Source organism: Panthera leo, chromosome C1, assembly GCF_018350215.1.
Source record: "Panthera leo isolate Ple1 chromosome C1, P.leo_Ple1_pat1.1, whole genome shotgun sequence".
Classification (NCBI taxonomy): domain Eukaryota; kingdom Metazoa; phylum Chordata; class Mammalia; order Carnivora; family Felidae; genus Panthera; species Panthera leo.
Genome location: NC_056686.1, coordinates 78,166,213 through 78,193,780, shown reverse-complemented (window position 1 = coordinate 78,193,780; position 27,568 = coordinate 78,166,213). Strand labels below are relative to the sequence as shown.

Here is a 27,568-nt window from a genome sequence, read left to right as displayed (position 1 = left end):
AAATGTCAAGGGTTTATCCATGGCATTGTAGCCCCCCTGACAAGAAAGGACACATCCAAGGGCCAAGTATTAGCCTTGGTTAAAAGGTTCCCTAGTATTTAAGAGTACCTTTGTGAATTATAAATTTGATAAAGTGTTCCACTCCATTCCAATCCCCAACAAGTCTTCTTTGACTTTTAAGGTAGGAGACTTCAATAATTCAATATTAAAATTTTATTTTACTTTTAATTTTATTTTTAGGAGCTTGTTCGTAAAGGGATACCTCACCATTTTAGAGCAATAGTTTGGCAACTTTTATGCAGTGCACAAAGTATGCCAATTAAGGATCAGTATTCAGAACTCCTGAAAATGACCTCACCTTGTGAAAAATTGATCCGAAGGGACATTGCTAGAACTTATCCTGAACACAATTTCTTTAAGGAAAAAGACAGCCTTGGACAGGAGGTTTTATTTAATGTAATGAAGGTAAGTTCTGTTTATAATTTTTTAAAATGAATTCTCAGAAGGTTGAAATTAGACAGTAATCAGTTACTTTGGCAAAAATTTGACTTTAGCATGATTTCTGCTTTAATTTTGATGCTACATTACTGTCTAGTTTGGAGAACTTAGAAGATTCATCACATTGCTTGATATTGGGTAGAATCAAATAGTCTATAAATCACTATACCATAGAAAGATCCTTTATGAAAATGGATGATTTATCTTCTGTGAGTTTCACAATCTAGGACCAGTTTTCGGCTTACTATGGCCAGCACTGTAAGAACTCTTAGCTCTTCAGAGTGTGTGCTATTGTAATTTTTTCTTCAATATTGCCTTTTTTCTTGAAATAGTTCCTTTCCTTTTCAACTATTTCTGTAAAATATTAATTTCTTTTTGAACCATTTCAGTTCTCCCAGTGCTTTACCTTAACCTTACTGTTTTTATCTTTATCAGATAAATATTTTTTAAACTTTGTTACTTCACTGAGTGTAAGTTCCTTTATTTTCTTGTCCTTAGGAGCGTCGGTTTCTAACTGGGAAATTATCAAAAGAAAATTTTATGTAATAAATCATCTACTTTTTAAACCCTAATAGGATAACATGTATGACAAGCAAGCGGAAGCTTGTCAAAAAAATAAATGGTATTTACTCCATCATCTCACTATTTTTAGGTTTTTAGAGAAGAAAGATATAATACATCATGTTAAAGTATTTTGAACATTTTTTACTTTTTAGGCATATTCTTTAGTGGATCGTGAGGTTGGTTACTGTCAAGGAAGTGCTTTTATAGTTGGATTGTTGCTTATGCAGGTAAGTTAGTACAAGTATTAAGTTTCTAAGTTCCTTATTGAAGTTGAATTGGAGAATTAAAGAATCATTCTTGTTTTTATTAAGCATTTGATACTGGGTATTTTTCTTTAGGCATAATTTAAATAGGGATAGTTAATTTTCACTTTAAAATATTAAAAGTTTTGAAAATAACATATACAATAATGTCCTTCCAGTAACGAAATTTCAGCTTCTTGGTGTCTACATTTGAGCCATAATATTGTACTATAGCCTGTATCTACTTTTAAATCTTAACTTACATGTCAATATTTAATAAAGACTAATGTTTTCCCAACTAAGGAGGATATGATTAAAGTGTTGGTATGAAAATCTTATTTATGTCATACATCTTTGCAAATTCACACAGAAATTTTGGTTGTCACAGAGTTAAGTGCTTATTATGCCTATCTTGTTATAGGTTCTAAAATAGAGATGCTTATGGGATGTCTGGGTGCTTAGTCGGTTAAACGTCTGACTCTTGGTTTCGGCTCAGGTCATGATCTCATGGTTCATGAGTTCGAGCCCCACATCGGGCTCCGTGCTGACAGTGTGGAGCCTGCTTGGGATATTCTCTCTCTCTCTCTGTCCCCCCACCCCCAAAAGTAAATAAATAATTAAAAAAAAATTTAAACCAAATATAGATACTCAATTATTTTTACTGCCCCAGGGATATAACCTATATTTCTATTGACAGTGACTTACTTTAGAGTGGGTTTGGATAGGATGTTTTCAGAAGTCAGGGGCAGGATCACCAGTTTATATCTTAGAAGGGAAATGACAAATAGTGTTTTCACTTCCGTTGAATTTTTTTTCAAGTCCATTGTACTCTTATTCTCACACTAAAATGTAGTCTGAAGAGAAACCGTGGAGATAGCTTGATTTGAGTCATATATGTAAGCTGGTTTTTCCATCTCAGTGCTACACTGAGTTCTGTGAACTTGGGCTAGATCATTTAATCTGTCTCTGAGCCTTAATTAGGTAACACTGTGTACTTTCAGATTCATAGTGAGGGTTATATGAGATAATATATGTAAAAACCTACCGTGGTGTTTGGCAAATAGTAGACATGCAATAAAAATTCAATGACTGGCCCAAGATGATTTTTCTTGGTAGATAAAAGCAGAGTAGGAATTTGAAACCGTGTTGCTCCATGCTTTGCTTCAGTTTCCCAGCAGTTCTGCCTGAATTTTAAAGCTTTGTAACTCTCAGGAATATATATACACACTACTTTTCTGAGTAGCAAAAACCTCATGTCACAGAAACTGATTTATAATAAGAGTGACTGATATTTACTTTGTTTTATAATATATCATGCCAATTGTTGCATGATAACTGTCCATTTCTAGGTGATATTAGATTGTAAATAATGAAAACAAAACTAGTTTTGTTAATGTTGAGGTTTTGCACAATAGTGATTTTTTCTTAATTTGTAGTTGATTAATATTGGTAGGCTTTTTACTATTGAACTCAAGCATTCTTATTATAAATCGAGTGATTTTTTTTCATAATTCTATTCCTTTTGCATTCATATTAGTTCCAGAATAACCTTTCAGTAGTCATTTCTGTTGAGTATTTAAAGGGCAGTTTTTTCTTGAGTTACGAATCTCTTAACAGTAGACCTAGGGCTATAGGAATCTCAAGGGGCCACCACATTTTCCTCCAAGACACTGTAGGCAGTGCTGGTAGTGATACTTTCATTTATTGATTAATTTATTTATCTTTTATTGTCAATGGCAGCTAATACATTACCATAACAATAATTTTCTAGCCCAGGGCCATAAGCTAGAAAGAGTGGTACAGCCAGATTCAAAGGCCCCTCTCTTTGTTTCTAAAACTTAATTCTCTTATACCCTATGCTATATTGCCTCCCACATGTTAGCTTGGCAACGTAACTCAGTGTTTGAGGAAAAATTTTGTAAAGTTAGCTTAATTAGTACATGTTGTTTTAAAATAGCTAAAAGTGCTGGATACGTTTTGTGTATGTCTTAATACTCCAACAAAATTAGGTAGATAGTGTCCCCATTAGACCTTTGCAAAAGGCATGGATTCTTATTGAGTCCGTGTCACAGAAAAGGTATGTAGCAGTGCAATTGCTCCAAGATTTGTGTGCACAGATTTCTAATAGAAAGGAGTGGCTGTAAAACAACTAGGTGATTGTTATTTTACTCAGTGTTACACTTTTTCATTTTGAAAGCATTGTTTTCAGTTTTTTTGAGGAGGACCCAGTGATTTTATTTTTTTCCCTTTGGTCTTTTATTTGATTACTTCAACTTACTTAAAAAATTGGCATTTCCCACATTAGTGCTTTTGTGGAGGAGAGAGGGAATGAAACCTGTAATATTTCAGAAGAGAAGAAATTTTTTTATATTTATTTTATTTTTGAGAGAGAGACAGAGACAGAGCATGAGTGGGGGAGGGGCAAAGAGAGAGGGAGACACATAATCTGAAGCAGGCTCCAGTCTCTGAGCTGTCAGTGCAGAGCCTGATGCAGGGCTTCAACCCACAAATCGTGAGATCATGACCTGAGCTGAAGTTGGATGCTTAACTTCCTGAGCCACCCAGGTGCCCTGAGCAGAAATCCTTATAAGACAAAAAATTTATTCATTGCCACTGTCAGTAGAATGAGGGGTGGTAGGGGTGGAATGGAAGGGTAAGGTAGTGGTGGGAGAAGAGATGAGAAAAGTAGTAAGGGGTCATGTCATGTAGGACCTTGTAAGGATTTTGACTTTTACTGAGGATATGGAAAACCACTAGAGTATTTTGAGCAGTGGAGTGAAATGGTCTAATTCAAGCCTTGAAAAGAACACTCGGGCAGTTCCATGCTGTATAGGGAATAGATTGTTGGGAAGGAAGCCCAAGGAGGCAGCAGAGTGACCCATGAGGAGGCTTTTAGAGTTTTTCATGAAAGACAATGGACTACTCTTTTGATTGTGGTTTGGATTAGGTGTCTTTGTTCGAAAGTGGTTGGTTCTTGAAATAATCTTAATATAGAGCCAGCAGGAGTTACTGATAGATTGGATGTGGAGTAAAAGGAAAGGAGACAGTGATGACACATATGGATTTTGAGTGGAAGTTTGGGCAAGGAATGGCAGAGTAGGAAATTAGGAGTGGTTTGAGATGTCTATCAGACGTCCAAGTGGAAATGTAAGTGGGCAGTTGGAAATATGAGACCAGAATTGTGGTAAAGGTTCAGGCCAATGGAAGAGAGAGACAAGAGGCTATAAAATGGATGCAGATGCAGGTAGGATGATATTTATGATAGTGTGAGAATGGGAAAATTCTCTTTATATTGCTTCTAATTTTTAAAAAATTTAAGTACGAAATAAGGTCATTAGATTAGTTGAGTGGGAGCTCTGGGCTGATGGCTCAGAGCCTGGAGCCTGTTTCCGATTCTGTGTCTCCCTCTCTCTCTCTGCCCCTCCCCCGTTCATGCTCTGTCTCTCTCTGTCCCAAAAATAAATAAAAAACGTTGAAAAAAAAAAGATTAGTTGAGTGGGAAGGAGGCCGTGAAAGCTTGAGGATAGAGAAGAAAGCTTGAAATGGTGGCCTCATAGATTGAGAGTGATTAAATTAGTGAAATAAAGCATACCAGAAACATTAAAGATCCACTGACATTAGTGGTTCTGAATTCAGAGTGAGATCAGCCAGCATGGTAAAGTCTTTTGTTTTTACCCAACCACTCTCCGTTGCCTAGATATACTTCTAGAGTTTGATTTATCCAAGGGTAGAGTTTTGCAGTTGGAATTATTACTGAGAGAGACAGGCAAAAGTTATTGTGGATTTAAGTGACTGAATAAATATAACAGGGTATAGGCAGCAAAGAACACACGAGAGTTGGGAACAGAAAAAAGGTAGTGTGATATAAATGAGTGATAGGCTTGCAAGGTCATATAACTCTATTAATCTTCATTGCAACCCTGTGAAGTAAGTGCTGTTATTTTACTCATTTGACCAATGTTGAAACTGAGCAACAGAGAGATTAATTTGCTTAAGGTCATGTAGCTAAGTGGAATTTGAACCATAAGCGGTGTGGCTCTAGAACCTGAGTTAAGATCATTGGAAGAAAGGAAGGCTAAGTAAGATCTGCTAGGCCAGGGAATTAATCCTCATGAAAATGAGTAAAGTTCAGGTGAGTGACCTAGAGGTTTGTAGATATTACAAAAAAGAAGAGTAATAGGTAATATCCACAGTATCTGTTTCAGAGAGAAGGGGGAGGTAATGCAATGGCAATGAGTCAGTGAGTTCCAGGAAGAGAAATAGACCTTTACTCCCTGGTTGCTTTCAGTACTATAGTAGAGAAAACAGCCCCCTTAGGGGAGCCAAGTTTCAGTTGGAGGAAGAAGGTGAAAGACCATTTAGTAAAGAGATTGAGGATCTAGGTAGCATATTTTGTTGATGGCAGGTTATGAGTTCCAGAAAGTGCTGTGGAAAAGGTTTAGGGAAGGCTGGACATGGGGTTAAATTTGGGGAACAGTAGAACCACATGGGATGAGAGTTCCAGGTTGTGTGGCTTCTTATGGTGATTAACATAAAGCAGTGGGGCTATAGGGCTTGTGGAATTGATAAGGATGGTCTTCAAGTCAGAATTGTTGCTGTATGTGTTGGGAGGAAGGAAGGAAGTATAGGTTTTACTAAGAGGAACATTTGACTTCTGTCCAAGGCTGTGTTAAGGCCAGGAAAAAAAGTTATTAGAAACAGTTGTTAGTAAGAATGCCTAGAGATCCTTTGAGGTTTATTTTATTTTATTTACTATTTATTTTTATTTAAAAAATTTTTTTTAATGTTTATTTTTGAGAGAGAGCGAGTGAGCAGGGGGGAGGAGAAGAGAGAGGGGGGAGACAGAGAATCTGAAGCAGGCTCCAGGCTCAGAGCTGTCAGCAGAGAGCCCAATGCGGAGCTTGAACTCAAAAACCATGAGATCATGACCTGAGCCGAGGTTGGATGCTTAACTGACTGAGCCACCCAGGCTCCCCAAGGTTTCTTTTAAAACACATTAGTATAATGTGAATAAATGAGCAGTAGAAAATTAGAAAATATTCTGAATATCTGTGTAGCTCTTTAAAGAGTTCTTATATTCATATCTTATTTGAGATAGCTTTTCTTGTGAGTTTTGGATAAAATATTTTTCTTGTGCGTTTCACATAAAATGTGAGACAGTTGTTAGTAAGAATAAAATATGAAACTGTTACCTTTAAACCTTACTTACAGATCCTTTGAAAATATATTTTACAAGTTTTTTTTTTGTTTTTTTTTTTTTAAACACTTACTGTATCATATAATTTCTGCTTAGGACCATTGAAAGTCTTCCCATCTCATGTAAGGTAAAAGTCCAAATCCTTACAGTGGTCTCTAAAACCTTCTGTAATTTGGTTCCGTGTATTTCTCTTCCATAAGCTAACCACCACTTGCAGAATTACTCCTAATTTAGTGGTCTATTTGCTGTTCCTTGAGCATGCCACTTGTGATTCTACTCTGAGGCCTTATACTCCTAGGATTGTTCTTTTCCTCAATTGCTCCCTTAGTTTTTTCAGTATTCTGCTCAAATGCTCCCTTTTCAAGGGACTTTGCCTGATCTGCCTACATAAATAGCAGTGTATCTCCCCAGCATTTCCTGTGACCCTACTGTATTTTATTTCCATAGCACTCATCACCATCTGGCATATATATTAATTGATTTATTGCACATATTGTCTTTCTTCTTCAACTAAAAGGTTCAGGTTCCATGAGGGTAGAGTGTTTATTTTTTTCACTGGTATATATCCAGGAGAACAGAACTATCTGACTCTAAAGGAATATTGGTTGATAGAATTCATTAATTAGGCAAGTGAGGCAGTTAGTCTCAGAGGTTGTTAAATTTGTTTAACCTCTCATTCTGAGAATGGGAGATTAGAATCTTTTGATACCTAGTCCAGTGTTCTTAACATTGTAACACATGGACATTCAAAAACATCTTTATACTTGGATGGGTTCTTAGTTTAAATAAGCATTTAGCTTTTTTGTGTATTACAGAACATTAACCTGTGTTGCTTTTCCCCCTTATATTGTAGATGCCAGAAGAAGAAGCTTTCTGTGTATTTGTTAAATTAATGCAAGATTATAGACTTCGTGAACTTTTTAAGCCAAGTATGGCAGAATTGGGCCTATGTATGTACCAGTTTGAATGCATGATACAGGTAAAATTGTAATGTTAACGAAAAGGCATATTGCCTTTGTATTTTTGTCTTCTTGGTTTGAATGACAAGTAAATTCAATGTTAAAAGCATTTTAGCAATTGAAAAGTCAGTGTTTTAATCCCATGATTGTTGGTTGGTTAACACATCAGTTAGATGCTATCTGCTGGTAGAGCACAGTCTGGAACTTGACTGCAGTTTTCATATTCAGACTTGAAGCATTTATGCCAAATATATCGCAACCACATTGCCTAAATGCATGAGTTTCCTTTTTATGCCCTATTGTATCCTATTATTGTTATAGAGACTTTGCTCTCACAAGAGCTCATGACATGACACTGACATCAGTTCACTTCTTTTGAGGCTTGTCTGTTCTTTCAGTCCTCTCTCCTGCCTTTCCCTTTTTATCTCGCTTTTTTTGCTAGCCTGTAATATTTTCTTAAAATAATGCTTTTATGTTGCTAGTTTAAGACTCAGAGTGTAGTGACTGTGTGAGGGTGTAGAGAAGGGGAGGAGAGGAATCAAAATCAAGTGAAAAATATTTTTGAAATATTTTACCCTTCTAGAGTTAATTTATATATATATTTTTTAGTTTACTGTAATATTGTCCTGTAATATTATGGTGTAAGTATTCTCATTGACTTAAATTTCAATTAGATAAGCAGAACTTAAGAATATAGGTTCAGGATTCAGCAGACATGAAAGCCCTTTTATGAGTCTGCTTTTCCCTGGCTGCCTTACCTGCAGGAGATATGCAAAGTGTTGGCACATTTTAAAGATAAGATAAAATGGGAATTGAGATGAATCTTAAATAAATTTTTCCTTCTGAAATAATGTTTTTAACCAACCTTAATTTCTCTTGGTTTATTTTCAGTTAATGTGTCATTTATGTTTTGAATTACTAGAATTGAGGAAGCATCTGTATTTTGGGTGAAAAGGTAGGAAGGTAAGGATGGGTGATCAACGGTAGATAGCACCAGAAAGTATTTCAAGGTAGCATTTCTTTTCTTTAAAAATTTTTTTGGAATTACTACTGTTTTAGAAAAGTACAGAAAATATCAGACAGCTGTGTTCCTACCAACATGATTAAATAAATATTAAAGTTTTATTTATTTGTTTTAATTGTTATTTTTATTAGTAAATGTTCTAGATACAGCCTAAATTCTGCCTGCACATCCTTTTCCCCTTCTTCCTTTCCCAGATAGTAACCACTTTCCTGAATGTATCAATTTCTACATCTTAACTTTTCTAAGTGATGCCTGATCTAATCTTTGAAATAGGCTATTAGTATACACACAATACTCTGGTTTAAAATGCTGAATTTTACTGTGTCTTAATTAATTCCTTTCTTTTCTTTAGGAGCATCTTCCAGAGCTCTTTGTACATTTTCAGTCTCAGAGTTTTCATACCTCAATGTATGCATCATCCTGGTTTCTGACTATCTTTCTTACGACTTTTCCATTACCAGTTGCAACAAGGATATTTGATATCTTTATGTCTGAGGTAAGCTAGTGGGCAGACTGAGTGAAGGAATCATGGATTTAATCATTAGAGCAGGGCAATGAGGAGAACAATATAGGACACTCATGTGTTCCATGGTTAACTACTTATAAGGATGCTCTCCTTTAAACCTGTAAAATACCTACCAAGTACTTGTTAGTTTCCCCATTTAATAAATGATAGATGAGGAAGCTGAGACTTAGAGGAAAGTTAAGTATCTTGTCTGTGGATACAGCACCTAAGTGGTGTAGTGCCTGCATTTAAATGCAGGCAGTCAAAATCTGGAGCCCACACTCTTTTGGGATTTTGTTTGTTTGTTTCTTTTTTTTTTTTTTTAAGAGCAATTGTGAGTATGAACTTAGGGAGAGGAGCAGAAGGGGAGAGAGAATCTTTTTTTTTAAAGTTTATTTATTTTGAGAGAGTGAGAAAGAGCGAGCAGGGGAAGCACAGAGAGAGAGGAGAGGGAGAATCCCAAGCAGGCTTCTCACTAACAGAGCCTGACTCAGGGCTTGAACCTACAAACTGCATGACCCAAGCTGAAATCAAGAGTCGGATACTTAACCAACTGAGCCACCCAGGTGCCCCTGACAGAGAAAGAACCTTAAGTAGGTGTCATGCTCAGCGTGGAGCCCAACACAGGTCTCGATCTCATGATCCTGGGATTATGACCTGAGCCAAAATCAAGAGTCAGATGCTCAACTGATTGAGCCACCCAGGCACCCTGGGGCTCACACTCTTAATCAGACCTCTGTATTGCTTCCTGATTGATTCAGGAGGTGAATCCATCCTTACTGATTCAGTGAGAATTAGTGAAAGGTGAAATTTGCCTTACAGTTAATATTATTGCAGTGCATCTGTTACCCAAAGAGCAAGAAGTAATGAGCATAATTAAGTTTCTTCTATTCTATGAATATTTTGCAGGTAGTTCTTCTAATTGTCATGGTCATGTAGAGTCATCCTTTATCTTTTATTCTGTATTTTGGGTGAGAAGGTAGGAAGTAAGGTTAAGTGATAAATGGTAGCAAGCACTTTAAAGTGTTATTAATAATAATTAATAACATCTTAATCAGGGGTGACTGGCTGGCTCAGCTGGTAGAGCATGTGACTCTTGATCTCAGGGTGGTGAATTCAAGTCCCACCTTAGTGAATTAAATTAAGTTAAAAATAAATAAATACAACATCTTAAACCCAATGTTAGTTGTTATTAACTACATCTTGGGATGATCAGGTTATATTACCTAATTAAATTAATTTAGTTTGGAGTCAGCAAACTGATTTATGTACTAATCATCCTGGTTCAAGTGTCAAATTCGTTCCTTCACTTATTTTTGTAAAAAGTTTTCTTGGAACGTAGCCATGCCCTTTTGTTGTGTTGTCTTTGTCTGCTTTTGGGCTGTGGTGGCAGAGTTGAGTATTTGTGACAGTGACCACATGGCCCACAAAGTCTAAAATATTTGCTATCTGACTTTTTGCAGAGATGTTTGTCAGTTTCTAGTGTAGATCCCTAAATGTTTACCTTAATATTTTTTTGAATGATTAGTTTTTGTCAATGGAATAGTAAGAGAAGTTTGACTTTATGAAATGTGTTTCCACAGGGTTTAGAAATAGTATTTCGAGTAGGATTGGCACTTCTTCAAATGAATCAGGCAGAACTGATGCAACTTGACATGGAAGGGATGTTACAGGTAAGTCAGTTCATGATTTCTTGAGTGTCTTTAGATTTTACTGTTAATTAGTTAACAAGAAACAGCACTAAGTAGTTCTTATGTTTTTCTTTTAATGTGTCTTTTTAGCACTTTCAGAAGGTCATTCCACATCAGTTTGATGGTGGCCCAGACAAATTAATCCAGGCAGCTTACCAAGTCAAATATAACTCAAAAAAAATGAAAAAGTAAGTATTTTATATTTTGGTTTTTAGTTATGGAGGTTTGTTGGAGCATATAGGAAATTAAATAGAAACATCAAAGAGTCCAGTGATCAGTGCCATTTTCCTCTTCAGTTTATAGAAATGTAGTATTTTGTTTGGTGGTATTGGATAACATAAATCTAATGTTGGAATTTCATACTTCTCCCCTTTCCCATTCCACATTGACTGGAATTAGGAACCTGGTAAGTTTATACGTGTGAGTGTACTGTTACTTTGAAAACCACTTTTATGGTGTGATCCGCTTCACTGACACTCTTTTCCTCTCGACCCCAAAGTGTCACTTAAGTTCAGGATTAGCCTAGCCAATAAGATAGGTATGAAGTATAGATTGAGAATTGAAGTTGTATTGTGTATTCTTTTTGAATGAAACTTTTCTTGATACATATTTAATAGAAATTCAAGGTGTAAGCAGTCTTGGCTCACAAAGGTTAATTTTTGAAATATGGTAAAAGTACTAAGAATGACAACTCTTAATCCTCTAGCTTCTAGTGTTTAAATAAATCGAAGCTGGAGACCATAATTACCATTCCTGACACTAGTTTCTATTGTACAGGATGCTTTAAAATGCTAGCAATACTCTATGCTAGCAATTCTCAATACCTTCCCTGCTGTAGCATGAAATTAGTTTCATGTGTATGATATAACTCCCATGGGTGTTTCTACCCCAGGAAGTATATTAGAATATGAGTGAGAATTATGTTATTAAAATTAGCTCTAAATCACAAAAACAAGCTACAATTTATGAACTTTCACTATTATTAATACGTTACTTGTGAAATTTCTAAATCATATTACACCATCATCTTGAGACATTATTGATCAAAAAGCTATTCTGCTCTGTAATTGAAAAAAACCTTTAGGAGCCATGTTAACTTCTAGATCTTGGTAAAACCACATTCATTCATTCATTCATTTGTTCATTTATTTATTATAATTTACCTTTATTTATTTAAGTTTATTTATTTATTTTGAGAGAGAGAGAGAGAGAGAGTGTCTATCGGTGCAGGGCCTGAGTCAGGGCTGGAAATCATGAACTGTGAGATTATGATCTCAGCTGAAACCAAGAGTCAGACACTGAACTGACTGAGGCACACAGGTGCCCTGGTAGAACCACATTTAAATCACACTAGCCAAAAAGAAAATTTATTTTACTTTAATTATATATTACAGGATAACTGATTCTTCTTGTAGATTTTATTTGTGACCAGTATAATCCCATTTCTGAAATTTTAGTTATTCTATTTACTTATTAATCTCTGACCCTCTACTTCATTCACTCCCTTCCTCATATGATGTCTCTGTTCCACTTTAAGATCTCTATTCTGATGTTTAATAGCCTTCCTCTGGTCTGAATAAGTATAGCTCCTCTGATGTTTTGTACATGTATTCATGTAGCCAAGTGTTGGAGAAAATTGCATAAACAGATTGCTGGCATTAAGTTCTATCTGCATTGCCACTCTAAGTATGTTTTTGTGTTGTCCTTGATGAATTCTCCCATTACCCTGGCAGTTATTTCAGATTTTACCATTTTCCCCAGATTCTTTCCCCATTTTGCCACATCTGCTCTTCAGATTATTTTACTTGTTAATTCATCAGCCATCATTTTCAAACTCCCTGAAGTTTTTTTCTCCTGTAACTTGCAGCTTGCAGAGTTAGCCATGTTTCTTTTCTTCCTTTTCAGAATATAGTATTTCTTTTCCTTTACAGTGCTAATTCATGATGTCATTTCCATCTCTTCGAGGTCCTTGCTCCACTAGTTGTTTCTCATTTTATCTTCATCCCCTCTTTCTGTTTAATTCTTCAATGTACAAAGGTATTTTTGAGTTCTGACTTAAAAGCAACAAAATACAACCTACCTCAACATAGCATTTCACTCTCCTTTTATGAAGCTTAATTGTGAAGGAAAGAATAGTTTGCTCATTAGCTCTAGATCATATTTCATTTGCCTTTTTTTTAAATTGGGATAATTTTCAAAAATACAGAAAGAGACACTGGAATAATAAAGAAATAATAGTAAAGAAATTATCATCTAGCTTGAAGAGTTAATATTGACCTCTTAAAAAATTTTAATTCCAATATAGTTAACACATGATGTTACTTTAGTTTCAAGTGTACAATATAGTGATTGAACATTAATATTTTGTCATTTATGTCATCTACTTTCCTAGTAGATAAAATTCTATTTTATTGGTAAGTAAATAATAGAAATCATGACATTTCACTCCTTCAATATTCAATATATAAAGCAGGATGAAGGGCATAGTGTGATGGGGTGCTATTTTAGGTAGGACATGGATAGGATATATAGACTGATAAGGTACCATTTGAGCTGACACTTGAGAGAAGTAAGAGAGGGAACCATGAGATTGTATTCCACGCTGAAAGAACAGTAAATATAACGACTGAGGCCAGGATGTAATTGATATAATTAAGGAACAGCAAAAAACCAGTGTAACTGTAGCACAGGCAAATAGGAGTGTGTTGGCTAATGAAGTCCAGAACATAGTAGGGAGCAAAGGGTACTTAAACCTGGGCTGTTGTAGGGATGGGATGTCCACTCTCACCACTGTTGTTTAACATAGTGTTGGAAGTCCTAGCATTAGCAGTCAGACAACAAAATGAAATAAACGGCATCAAAATTGGCAAAGAAGAAGTCAAACTTTCACATTTGGCAGACAACATGATACTCTGCATGGAAAACCCAAAAGACTCCACCAAAAGAACTGATACATGAATTCAGCAAAGTCGCAGGGTACAAAATCAATGTACAGAAATCGGTTGCATTTTTATACACCAATAATGAAGCAACAGAGAGAGAAATAAAGAAACTGATCCCATTTATAGTTGCACCAAGAACCATAAAATATCTGGGAATAAACCTAACCAAAGATATAAAAGATCTGTATGCTGAAAACTATAGAAAATTTATGAAGGAAATTGGAGAAGACACAAAGAAATGGAAAAATATTCCATGCTCATGGATTGGAAGAATAAATATTGTTGAAGTGTCAATACTACCCAAGGCAATCTATACATTCAGGGCAATCCCAATCGAAATTGCACCAGCATTCTTCTCAAAGCTAGAACAAACAATTGTAAAATTTGTATGGAACCACAAAAGACCCTGAATAGCCAAAGTAATATTGAAGAACCAGAGTGGGAGGCATCACAATCCCAGTCTTTAGCCTCTACTACAAAGCTGTAATCATCAAGACAGTATGGTATTGGCACAAAAACAGACACACAGACCAATGGAATAGAATAGAGACCCCAGATTTGGACCCACAAATGTATGGCCAACTAATCTTTGACAAAGCAGGAGAGAATATCCAATGGAATAAAGACAGTCTCTTCAAGTGGTGCTGGAAAAACTGGACAGCAACATGCAGAAGAATGAACCTGGACCACTTTCTTACACCATTCACGAAAATAAACTCAAAATGGATGAAAGATCTAATAATGTAAGACAGGAAGCCATCAAAATCCTCGAGGAGAAAGCAGGCAAAAACCTCTTTGATTTTGGCCGCAGCAACTTCTTACTCAGCACGTCTCCGGAGGCAAGGGAAACAAAAGCAAAAATGAACTACTTGGACCTCATCAAGATGAAAAGCCTCTGCACTGCAAAGGAAAGAATCAACAAAACTAAAAGGCAACCAACAGAATGGGAAAAGATATTTGCAAATGACATATCAGATAAAGGGTTAGTATCCAAAATCTATAAAGAACTTACCAAGCTCAACACCCAGAAAACAAATAATCCAGTGAGGAAATGGGCAGAAGACATGAATAGACACTTTTCCAAAGAAGACATCCAGATGGCCCAAAGACATGTGAAAATATGCTCAACGTCTTGCATCATCAGGAAATACAACTCAAAGCCACACTGAGATACCACCTCACACTGATCAGAGTGGCTAAAATGAACAACTCAGGAAACTACAGATGCTGGCGAGGATGTGGAGAAAGGGGAACCCTCTTGCACTGTTGGTGGGAATGCAAACTGGTGTAGCTGCTCTGGAAAACAGTATGGAGGTTCCTCAAAAAATTAAAAATAGAACTACCCTACGACCCAGCAATAGCACACTGGGAATTTACCCAAGGGATACAGGAGTGCTGATGCATAGGGACACATGTAGCCCAATGTTTATAGCAGCACTTTCAACAATGGCCAAATTATGGAAAGAGCCTAAATGTCCATCAACTGATGAATACATTATGAAGATGTGATTTATATATACCGTTGGAGAACAAGAAGCCGGAGGCACCATCTTTAAGGAAAGGGACAGAGCAGCAAGGAACTGAAAACAGTTTCATTCCCAGGCAGAAAGCCGCTGGGACTGCACGTTCTTTCCAGAAGGACACCATATGGACACCAGGTCTGGGATAAGAATGTTTTGTTGGCACCAGATGTACTCATGACCATGCAGTATGGAATACATTGTAAGTGCATGACCTGTCAAGATGCCGAATAGTATGTTGTATGTGCTTGCTGTTAACAATTTGCAAAAATAAAAGAGGCTTGATCCAGGGGACCGATGCTTCAGCTCCTGGAGAGTCTTAGCTCCCTGCTTTGTAATTCTCTCATCACTGCACCTTTAGGACCTCTCTACATATACAATGGAATACTACTTGGCAACGAGAAAGAATGAAATCATGCCATTTGCAGCAATGTGGACGGAATGGAGGGTATTATGCTAATTGAAATAAGTCAGTCCAGGGAAGGACAGATACCATGTTTTCACTCATATGTGGATCTTGAGAAACTTGACAGAAGACGATGGGGGAAGGGAAGGGGAAAAAATAGTTACAAACAGAGAGGGAGGGAGACAAACCACAAGAGACTCTTATATACAGAGAACAAACTGAGGGTTGATGAGGGGTGTTGGGGGGGGGGGAATGGACGATGGGCATTGAGGAGGGCACTTGTTGGGATGAGCACTGGGTGTTGTATGCAAACCATTTTTACAATAAATTAGAGTAAAAAAGTAAACCTGGGCTATTGTATAAGGAAGGGTATAAGGTAATTACTACTTACATGTGGCTATTTGAATTATAATAAGGATTTAATTCATCAGTTAGATTAGCTACATTTCAAGTGCTCATTACTTACTTACATTTGGCTAGTTGTTACCATATTGGATGGCACGTATCTAGAACATTTGTTGTAAAGTTCTGTTGGACATGTTGGCCTCCTCAGAGACCAGACTTATGTTTTGAGGGGAAGCCATTAGAGGATAATTAGAAATTATTTTAAAATTTCACTCTTTCTGCTGTGTAAAGAGTAGGTAGGGGTTCTCCAGGTGAAGAGAAGGAGGGCATTTTAGGTAGATAATATGTACAAAGGCTCAGAGGTTCTTTAAGACAAAAAAGTTGGAAGCAGTCATTCTTAGGCTTTGATTTTGGTTGTTAAAATTTTTTTGGCATACTTTTAAACTTTTTAAAAAGTTAAAATAATACATGTGTATGTAAGAAAATCCATACCTGGGGCGCCTGGGTGGCTCGGTCAGTTAAGCATCTGACTTCGGCTCAGGTCATGATCTCACGGTCCGTGAGTTCGAGCCCCGCATCGGGCTTTCTGCTGACAGCTCAGAACCTGGAGCCTGTTTCGGATTCGGTGTCTCCCTCTCTCTCTGCCCCTCCCCTGTTCATGCTCTGTCTCTCTCTGTCTCAAAAATAAATAAACGTTAGAAAATCCATACCTGTTTTTAGGGGGATCCATTTGAAAGTAAGTTGAGATACTGTGCTGTTTTTCTTAAATACGTGAATGAATGTGTACATCCTAAGAACAAGGATTTCTTTCTTTCTTTCTTTTTTTTTTTTTTTTTAGCAGAACCTAATAGTTAATCAAAAGAAATTATCATAGATACAGTACTATTACATAATTCCCCATGCATGTTCAAGTTTTATCACTTGCCTCAATAATATTCTTTATAACTGTTTCCCCTTCCAAGCCCTCCCAACCCTCTCTCCTGTCCACTCCCTACCCCTTTCTTACCTCCCGGGTCCTGGATCCATTCTAAGTACTCCACAGTCATGTATTGCATTAGTTGTTGTGTCACATCAGTCTCCTTTAATCTGAAACAGTCCCTCCACTCTTTGTATTTCTTGGCCTTGATATATTTGAAGAGTACAAGCTAGTTATTTTGTGGAAAATCCCACAGTTTGGAATTTTCTGACATTTCCTCATGATTACATTCAGATTGTACATTTTTGGCAGGTATACCAATGATATGTCTTCTCAATTAACTGTGCGATGGACATATGATACTCGTTTGTCTCAAAATTGATGTTATCTCTAATCATTGGGTTAAGGTGATGTTTGCCAGATTTCACTACTATGAAGTTATTACTTTGCCTTTTATTACTAAGTATTTGCATCCAGATGCTTTGAGATTATATAACTTCCTGTTCTTTACCAAGCCTTCCCTTATGATTTTCTCACTCCCTCATTCCTGCTTTATTAATTGGCATTATACTGTAAGAAAGAGCTTCTTCTCTCTAATATATTAATTCATTTATTTATATAAGTGTGAATTTGTAGGCTCTTTTTTTATTTGGTGAATTATAATCCATCACTCTCAAATTGTCTCTGCTTTGTCCAGTGAAACATATTCCCATGATTCTTTGAGAATATCCTTATTTAAGACAGAAAAAACTCTCTAGACTCCTCTTGTGCCTTACCTGCTCCTGCACAGGAACAAGTAATTTCTCCCAAGAGCCCTGGTTACTTTTAGTAAGCTTTGAAATGTAACCTGAATGTAATGGATAGACACTGAAGCAGTTTAGCTCTGGGCGTTGCATGATCCAAATCAACATTTTAAAAATGTCATCCTGGTAATAGTGTACAGAAAATATTGAATTATGAAACTGGCAGTAGAGAGAACAGTTACGAGGTTCCTGTAGTAGTTTAGGCAAGCTATTATGAAGGCCTAAAAATGCTGCCAGGAAAAGGGGAATAAAGTAGTTCTGTAGCTACTTTAAAGTATCTTTGTAGACATCTTATAAGCACACCTTGACCAACTGATCAAGGTCAAAATCAACAGTGATATCCTGGTGATAGTTTGTACCCTTGATATGATATGATGAAAATGGGAGTGACTTCTGTGGTGTTCTTGCTCCAAACCCATAATCCCAATATAATCGTGAACAAAATTGAGACAAATCCCAATTAAGGAATATTCTGCAAAATGCCCAACCAGTACTCCTCAAATTATCAAGGTCATCAAAAACATGGAAAATCGGAAAAATTGTCATAGCCAAGAGGAGCCAAAGAAGACATGATAACTAAATATACTGTGGTACCCTGAATGGGATCTTAGAATAGGAAAAGGACATTAGACAGACTTAGAAATCTGAATATGGTATTGACTTTAGTTAACAGTGTATCAATATTAGTTCATTAATTGTTATAAATGTACTATATTAATGTAAGATGTTAAACATAGGAGAAACTGGGGACAGGGTATATGGGAACTATATATTCTTCTCAATTATGTTGTAAATCTAAAACTCTTCTCAAAAATAAAGTTTATTAAAAAACACTCTCCATGCAGATGAAGATAGAACAATGTATTTTAGAGCATTGTTGAGGAGGTTGAATTGAACATGCTTGGTGACTGTGTTGGGGTTAAATGATGACTCCTAATGTTTTGTTTTAGTAGCGTGAGTGAATAACGATAACATTTATCACCTGACATATAACAAAATACCCACTTAAAAATAGGCACTTGTGAAAACTGTGAACTTACTTCAACGGTGAAGCCATTGATCAAAGCTTTTTGCACCTCTTGAGAGTCTTTTTTATGAATTCTTTTGGATATCAAATTCTTTTAGATATACCAGAATAAGAGGCATGGTAGTGTAGCAGTCAAGAGTATGACCTTAGGCAAGTTTTCCAACCTTCCTAAGCCTCAAAATGGGCTTAACAACCTACATTAAAATGTCACTGTGGACAGAGGATTGTGGGAAGGTGAAGTATAGAAAACACCAGGAATCTGTCTCCCATTTAGACAACAGTTGCAGTGGCAGAATCTGATATAACTGATTTGGAACTCTGGGGTTTATTGAAGGTTTGTGACTTCTAGGGGAAGGGTTGGATGGTGAATTGTGCTCAGTTTGGTCACTTTCAACTTTCAGCACGTTAACACCCTTGGTATCATCTTCCACCCTTCAGCCACATGGCATGCAGCTGTGTTTCTATTCCTGGAGCACCTGCATGCAACTTGGGGGAACCAGGGTGGACAAAAATGACCTTGTCTTCCAGATACTAGGGATCTGTGTGTTCTGATTGCTGGTTGCTGTGCTGTTTCTGATCACAGGTACAAGGAAGTGAGCAGTCATTGGTGTTATACCTCTCCCCATTGTTGTTACACTGCTTTCCATTGTTGCAAGTCTTCTCTTCCTCCAGCTGAAATTGCAGCCAAGAGATTTAAAGGGCTGTCCCTTCTCTTCCCTTTTTTTTTCTTTTTTTCCCCTTTTGGGAGCCAGACAGGAAAGACTAGGACACCGAAAAACAACTGCATATATGGGGGAAATTACAAAGTGATTGTGTGTGCTCAGGCAAAGGCTCAGAAAGGTCTTAGGACACTTTACAGCTCAGGTTGATCATTAGCAAAAAGACAGCCTATAACAGTCAAAAGGACAAAACCAATAATGAGAAATAGCAAACTCTGGGGAGAGGGAGAGAATGTGATTTCCAGAGTTACCACATTACCAGATTCTAATATCTAGTTTTTAACAAAAATCACAAGGCATATGAAAAAAAGAGAAAGTATGGCCAAAGGTGGGGGAGGGGAGGAGAAGTTGACCCTTTAACAACACGGGTTTGAACTGTGCTCATTGACTTACATGCAGATTGTTTTTGATAAATGCAATACAGTACTGAAAATGTATTTTCTCTTACAGTTTTCTTAATAACATTTTCTTTTCTGCAGCTACCTTCATTGTAAGATTATAATATATGTATATATACAAAATATATGTTCATTATGCTGTCAGGAACGGTTCCAGTCAACACTAGTAAAGTTTTTGCAGAGTCAGAAGTTACACATAGATTTTTAACTGCGTAAGGGTGACAGCACTTCTGATCCTCATGTTATTCAAGGGTCAGCTATAAATAGAAACTATATCTGAAAGACTTGATGGCAGATGCAGTAGACAGAGATTTTAAAAGATGCTTAAAAAACTGAAGTTAGATGTGGGGAAAACCAAGAAAAAGATGTGTGAACAAAATGGAAATGTCAATAAAGAGATAGAAGACCTAAAAAGAAACAAACAAACCAAAAAAAAAAAAACCCTCTAGATCTGAAAGGTCCAAGAACTAAAATGAAAAAGAGTGATTGAGAGGCAGATTTGAGCAGGCAGAAGCATAAGTGAACTTGAAGGTGGAATATTGGAAATTACTGTATCTGAGGAACAAAAAGATAAAAGATCAAAGAAAAGTGAAAAGAGCATAGGAGGCCTGTGGGAAATCATGAAGGGTACCAACATACACATTGTGGGAGTCCCAGAAGAAGAGAGAGAGAAAGGGGCAGAGAGAATATTTGAAGATAGAATGGCTGGAAATTTCCCAGATTTTTTGAAAGACATGGATATAAACATCTAAGAAGGTTCAAGAACTCCAAGTAAAGTGAAGTCAAAGAGACCCACACTGAGACACATCATAATCACATTTGCAAAAGGGAAAATTTTGAAAGCACAAGAGAAGCCAATCACCACATACAAGGGTTTGTCAATAAGACTGCAAGCAGAGTTCTCATCATAAACTTTTGAGGCCAAAAAGATAATGGGCCAATGTAGTCAAAGTGGTAAAAGAAAAAAATAAAAAACTTGTCAACCAAGAATCCTATATCTGGCAAAACCATCCCTCAAAAGTGACGAAAAATCAAGACGTTTTCAGACAAAGCCAGAGGGAGCTCATTACCAATTGACCTGCCTTGCAAGAAATGCTCATTCCTGCAGTGTGAAAGTAAAGAACACTAGACAGTAAATCAAAGTTGTATCAAGAAATAAAGATCTCAGTTAATGTAAACACATGGGCAATTATAAAAGCTGTTATTGTAACAGTGGATTATTACTACTTGTTTTCTACATGATTTAAGAGGCTAATACTTTAAAAAAGAACAATTACTAGTCTAAAAGCTAGTATTACTGTAATTTTTGTTTGTAATTCCAAATCCTGTTTTCTATATAATTTAAGAGTAGATATTGTCTACCTAAAACTAATATGATGCTGTATGTTAACTACACTGGAGTTAAAAATTTTAAAAATTTTTTAAAATATCTTAAAAAGTGATTATGACTAATACACACACACGCATGCACAAAGACTAAATCAGAAAGAAATGGAAAATCTGAGTAGATCTATAACTAGTAAGGTAATTGAATCAGCAATCAAAAGTCTTTGGACAAGAAAACCCTGTTGGCTTAACTGGTGAATTCTACTACACGGTTTGTTTGTTTTTTTTTTTTTTTTTAAACGTTATTTTACTTTTGAGGGAGAGACAGAGCACAGTGGGGGAGGAGCAGAGAGAGAGGTAGACATGAATCCAAAGCAGGCTCCAGGCTATGAGCTGTCAGCACAGAGCCCAACATGGGGCTTGAACCCACGAACTGCAAGATCATGACCTGAGTTGAAATTGGACGCTTAACTGACTGAGCCACACAGGCGCCCCTACTACACATTTAAAGAAGGACTAACATATTTTCAAACTTTTTCAAAAAATAGGAGGGAATACCTCCTAACTCATTTTATGAGGTCAGCATTACCCTGATAACAAAACCAGATAAAGGTACTACATGAAAAGAAAACTATGGGTAAATATTCCTTGTAAACATTGATGTAAAAGTCCTCAACAAAATACTGAATAAACCAAATTCAGCAACATACTAAAAGGACTATACACCACTGTCACATGGGTTTTATTCCTGGAATGCAAGGATAGTTCAACGTACAAAAATTTATCAGTGTAGTTTTTGACAAAACTCAACATCCTACCATGATAGAAACACATAACAGAGTAGGAATACAAGGCAACTACCTCAACAAAATAAAAGCCATTCCCATATATGAAAAACCCACAGCAAACATCATACTCAGTGGTGAAAGACTAGAAGTTTTTCTCCTAAGATCAAGAACAAGGCAAGGATCCTTGATACTGCAATTTCTGTTAAACATAGTATTGGAAGTAGCAGAAGAAATAAAGGGGAAAAGAAATAGTCATCCAAATTGGAAAGGAAAAAGTAAAATTATCTGTTGACAGACAACATGATCTTATATATAGAAAAACTCTTCTACCAAAACAAAAAAACCCAGAGCTGATAAACAAATGCAACTAACTAGCAGTAAACAAAATTAGTTGCATTTCCGTACATTAGCAGTGAACAACTTAGAAGGAAATTAAGAAAATTATTCCATTTGCAATAGCATCAAAAATCATAAAATATTTCTTTCACCCTTTTTAAAGAAATTTATATTTTAGTTAACATTCAGTGCAATTATGGTTTCAGGAGTAGAATTCAGTAATTCATCACTTAGATACAACACCCAGAGCTGATCACAAATGCCTTCCTTAGTACCCATCACCCATCTAGCACATCTCCCATGCACCTCCCTCTGTCAACCCCGAGTTTGTTCTCTATCATTAAGAGTCTTTTGTGGTTTGTTTCCCTCTTTTCTTTTTTTCCCAAGACTAAAATATTTAAGAATTAACCAAGGAAGTGAAAGACGTGTACAATGAAAACTAGCAGAATGTTTCTGAAAGAGAACATAAATAAATGGAAGCATATTCTATGTTCATTGATTAGAAGACTTAATATTGTTAACACATCAGTATTACCCAACGTGACCTACAGAGTCAGTGCAGTCCCTCTCAAAATCCCAATGATATTTTTGCAGAAATAGAAAACTCCATCATAAAATTCATAAATAAACTGAAAGAACCCAAATAGCTAAAACCATCTTTAAAAGGACTACAAAGCTTGAGGGCTCATGCTTCCTGATTTCCAAGCTTACTACCAAGCTATCATAATCAAAACAGGGTACTGAAATAAAGACAGATGTATAGACCAAAGAGCTCCAAGAAATAGCCCCTCACATATATGATCAAATGATTTTTGACAAAGGTGCTAAAACCATTCCCTAGGGAAAGGACTGTGTCTTCAGCAAATGATACTGGGAAAACTGGATATCCACATGCAAAAGAATAAAGTTGGACCCTTATTTAACAACATACACAAAATATGTCAAAATGGATTGTGGTACCTGGGTTAAGCTCAGTTGGTTAAGCATCCGACTTTTGCTTGGGTTGTGATTTTGCAGTTTGTGAGTTTGAACCCTGTGTTGGGCTGTGTGCTGACAGCGCTGAACCTAGAGCCTGCTTTGGATTCATGTCTCCCTCTCTGTTCCCCTACCCTGTTTGCGTTCTGTCTCTCCCTCTTTCTCAAAGATAAATAAACATTTAAAAAAATTTAAAAAGTCAAAATGGATCAAAGATTTAAATGTAAGAATTGAAACTATAAAACTCTTAGATGAAAACATTGGACAAAAGCTTAGAATTACATTTGACAATGACTTCTTGGATTTGACAGCAAAGTCTCGGGCAACAAAAGAAAAGATAAACAAATTGACCTTTGAGAAAACTAAAACATTTTGCACATCCCAAGACACTCTCACTAGACTAACAAGGCAACCTACAGAATGAGAGAAGATATTTGCAAATCATGTGTCTGATGAGCGACTAATATCGACAATGTATAGAGAACCCCTAAACCTCAGAAGCAAAAAACAACTGGATTCAAAATTGGCAAAAGTCTTGAGTAGGCATTTCTCCAAAGAAGAAATACAAATGATCAATAAGCACATAAAAAGTTTCTCAACACAGGTATAATATAGATGAAACTTGGGGACATTATGCTAGGTAAAATAAGCTAGTCACAATAGGACAAATACTGTGTGATTCCATTTATATGATATACTTACTGTTTTCAAATTTATAGAGACAGAATGTAAAATGGTTTTGCCAGGACCTAGTGAGAGGGAGGAATGGGATTTTATTGTTTCAAGGGTATAGAGTTTCAGTTTCATAAGATGAAAAAAAAAGAACTACGGACATGATGGTGGTGTTGGTTGCACATTATAAATATATTAAATATCACTGAACTGTATATTAAAAATGGTTAAGATGATAAATTTTGCTATGTGTATTTTATCACAGTAAAAAAAAAAGTTATCAGTTAATTGAGACTTTATAGTAAATAATAGATTTTTATTCTTTGAGGGAGAATTTGATTTTTGACAGCAGTTATAAGTTTTTGGGGGCCTGGTCTTGTTAGTATTAGGAGTAGTTATACTTGTTACTTTTTATTTTTTTATTAAAAAAAATTTTTTTTAGGTTTATTTGTTTATTTTGAGAGAGAGAATGTGAGGAGGGTAGAGGCCGAGAGAGAATTCTAAGCAGGCTCTGCAGTGTCCATGCAGAGCTCAATGTAGGGCTCAGACTCACAAACCGTGAGATCATGACCTTGGCTGAAAGTAAGAGTAGGATTCTCAACCACCTGAGCCACTCAGCGCCTAGTGGTTAAATTTGTTATTAACATTTTTGGTCCACAGTAAGACCTAAGAGTAACTTGGAGTAATTTTTGTATGGCCTATACATCTTGTAAAGATAATTTTACACTTAGAGCAGAGCTGCAAAAATAGTACACTGCATTTGCTTGTTATTTTTCTTTTTTTTTTTAGTTAATAATTTTTAAATTTACATCCAAGTTAGTTAGCATATGGTGCAATATGATTTCAGGAGTAGATTCCTTAATGCTCCTTCCCCATTTAGCCCATTTGTCCTCCCACAACCCCTCCAGCAACCCTCTGTTTGCTATATTTAAGAGTCTCTTAAGTTTTGTCCCCCTCCCTGTTTTTATATGATTTTTGCTTCCCTTCCCATATGTTCATCTGTTTTGTATCGTAAAGTCCTCATATGAGTGAAGTCATGATATTTGTCTTTCTCTAATTTCACTTAGCATAATACTCTCCAGTTCCATCCATGTAGTTGCAAATGGCAAGATTTCATTCTTTTTAACTGCCGAGTAATACTCCATTGTATACATATACCACATCTTCTTTATCCATTCATCCTTCAATAGACATTTGGGCTCTTTCCATACTTTGGCTATTGTTGATAGTGTTGCTTTAAACATTGGGGTGCATGTGTCCCTTTGAGACAGCACACCTGTATCCCGTGGATAAATACAATTGCTGTGTCGTAAGGTAGTTCTAGTTTTAGTTTTTTGAGGAACCTCCAGACTTTTCCAGAGTGGCCGCATCAGTTTGCATTCCCACCAGCAGTGCAAAAGAGATCCTCTTTATCCACATCCTCGCCAAGATCTGTTGTTGCCTCAGTTGTTAATGTTAGCCATTCTGACAGGTGTAAGGTGGTATCTCCTTGTGGTTTTGCTTTGTATATCCCGGATGATGAGTGAAGTTGAGCATTTTTTCATGTTGGTTGGCCATCTGGATGTCTTCTTTGTAGAAGTGTCTATTCATGTCTTCTGCCCATTTCACTGGATTCTTTGCTTTTTTTGGTGTTGAGTTTAATAAGTTATTTATAGATTTTGGATACTAACCCTTTATCTGATATGTCGTTTGCAGATATCTTCTCCCATTCTGTCAGTTGCCTTTTAGTTCTGCTGATAGTTTCCTTCGCTGTGCAGAAGCTTTTTATTTTGATGAGGTCCAAGTAGTTAATTTTTGCTTTTGTTTCCCTTGCCTCTGGAGACGTGTTGAGTAAGAAGTTGCTGTTGCTGTGGTCAAAGAGGTTTTTGCCTGCTTTCTCCTCAAGGATTTTGATGGCTTCCTGTCTTACATTATTAGGTCTTTCATCCATTTTGAGTTTATTTTTGTGTATGGTGTAAGAAAGTGGTCCAGTTTCAAACTTCTACATGTCACTGTCCAGTTTTCCCATCACAGCTTGCTGAAGAGACTGTCTTTATTCCATTGGATATTCTTTCCTGCTTTGTCCAAGATTAGTTGGCCATATGTTTGTGGGTCCATTTCTGGGTTCTCTGTTCTGTTCCATTGATCTGAGTGTCTGTTCTTGTGCCAGTACCGTACTGTCTTGATGATTACAGCTTTGTAATACAGCTTGAAGTCTGGGATTGTGATGCCTCCAGCTTTGGTTTTCTTTTTTCTGATTGTGTTGGCTATTCGGGGTCTTTTGTGGTTCTATAAAAATTTTAGGATTGTTTGTTCTAGTGTTTGTTTTTTCTTACTCTCCTACAATTAGTGATACTTCTTCAGTCTTTATCTTTTGTGACTTTGATACTTAAAAACATTTTTTTTTTTAATGTTTTTTTTTTTGAGAGAGAGAGAGTGCAAATGGGAGAGGGGCAGACAGAGAGAGAGATACAGAATCTGAAGCAGGCTCCAAGCTCTGAGGTGTTAGCACAGAGCCCATTGTGGGGTCGACCTCATGGACCATGAGATTATGACCTGAGCCGAAGTTGGATACTTAACCAACCCAGCCACCTAGGTGCCCCAAATGTTTTGTTTTTGAGAGAGAAACAGCACAAGCAGGGGAGGGGCAGAGAGAGAGGGACACAGAATCCGAAGCAAGTTCCAGGCTCTGAGCTATCAGCACAGAGTCTGACATGGGGCTTGAACTCACGAACTGTGAGATCATGACCTGAGCTTATTTTGGACACTTAACTGGCTGATCCACCCAGGTGCCCCTCATGACCTTGATACTTCTGAAGTGAGGTGTTCAGTGGTTTGTTGGTTTTGGTTTGTTTGATGATTTCTCTTGATTAGATTGAGGATATGCATTCTTTGGAAGGATATCATAGAGGTGAGGTACTGTTCTTGATACATCTTAACAGGGTGCAAGATGTCAGTATGTATCATTGGTGGGGTTAACCTTAATCAGTTAGTTTAGGTGCTGTCTATTAGGATACTATACTACAAATTTACTGTTTTTCCCCTTGTCATTTCTAAATATTCTGAGAGAGATACTTCGAGTCTATGCTTGAACTTTTACCCACTAATTTTAGTGTCCATTGATTTTTCTTGCCTGTGAGGGTTGCTGTGAAATTCTAGTGGTGATTTTTATATTCACCTCATTCTTTATATGTTTACGAATCCTTTTGTTAAGAAGAGTTGTTCGTTTTCCCCATTATAAGTTTTTTACAGTCACTTTTTGTACTTGTTTTGGTTAAATTCCAATTGAACTCTACCAGTATATTTTAATTTGAGGAAGACTGACAGTTCTTTTAATAAGTTTAGGATTGTTCAGTTTAGAATATAATCTGTAAACTCACTTCTTTGGTGCATTGTATATATCACTTTCTAAAGTTCATTTTTGTGTGGGTCTCATTTTTTGTTATTTGTAAAGTAACTTTTTTTGGTAGGAATCCATGTAACTATTCAGATGATTTTTCTAAAATGAAGTGTATCAAGTTACAAGTTGGGAGAACCTAGTGAGTTATATTTTGTGTTAGTATGTGGTTTAAAACCTTTTAATTTAGTAACTATATGGGAGTGAAAACATACCTTTATTTGTTTTTTTTCCTTCATAGGCTTGAAAAGGAATATACTACAATAAAAACTAAAGAAATGGAAGAGCAAGTTGAAATTAAAGTAAGCATCTCAGGACTTTTAAAAGTACGAAACATAA

At 36.4% G+C, this 27,568-nt stretch overlaps 1 protein-coding gene across 17 annotated transcripts in view; it reads left to right on the top strand.

The window, feature by feature from the left end:
• The window catches only part of EVI5 (ecotropic viral integration site 5), a 235,234-nt gene that overhangs the window by 86,131 nt on the left and 121,535 nt on the right, over nucleotides 1–27,568 (top strand). For 14 of the 17 annotated variants that reach the window (XM_042952838.1, XM_042952836.1, XM_042952839.1 and 11 more), the window contains 7 exons: nucleotides 241–465; nucleotides 1,215–1,289; nucleotides 7,355–7,480; nucleotides 8,837–8,980; nucleotides 10,573–10,662; nucleotides 10,771–10,868; nucleotides 27,471–27,555. In XM_042952838.1, the coding sequence (XP_042808772.1) occupies nucleotides 241–465; nucleotides 1,215–1,289; nucleotides 7,355–7,480; nucleotides 8,837–8,980; nucleotides 10,573–10,662; nucleotides 10,771–10,868; nucleotides 27,471–27,555 (843 nt within the window). The remainder of the gene's footprint in view (nucleotides 1–240; nucleotides 466–1,214; nucleotides 1,290–7,354; nucleotides 7,481–8,836; nucleotides 8,981–10,572; nucleotides 10,663–10,770; nucleotides 10,869–27,470; nucleotides 27,556–27,568) is intronic. The other 3 variants (XM_042952841.1, XM_042952844.1, XM_042952847.1) reach the window with 1 other exon arrangement.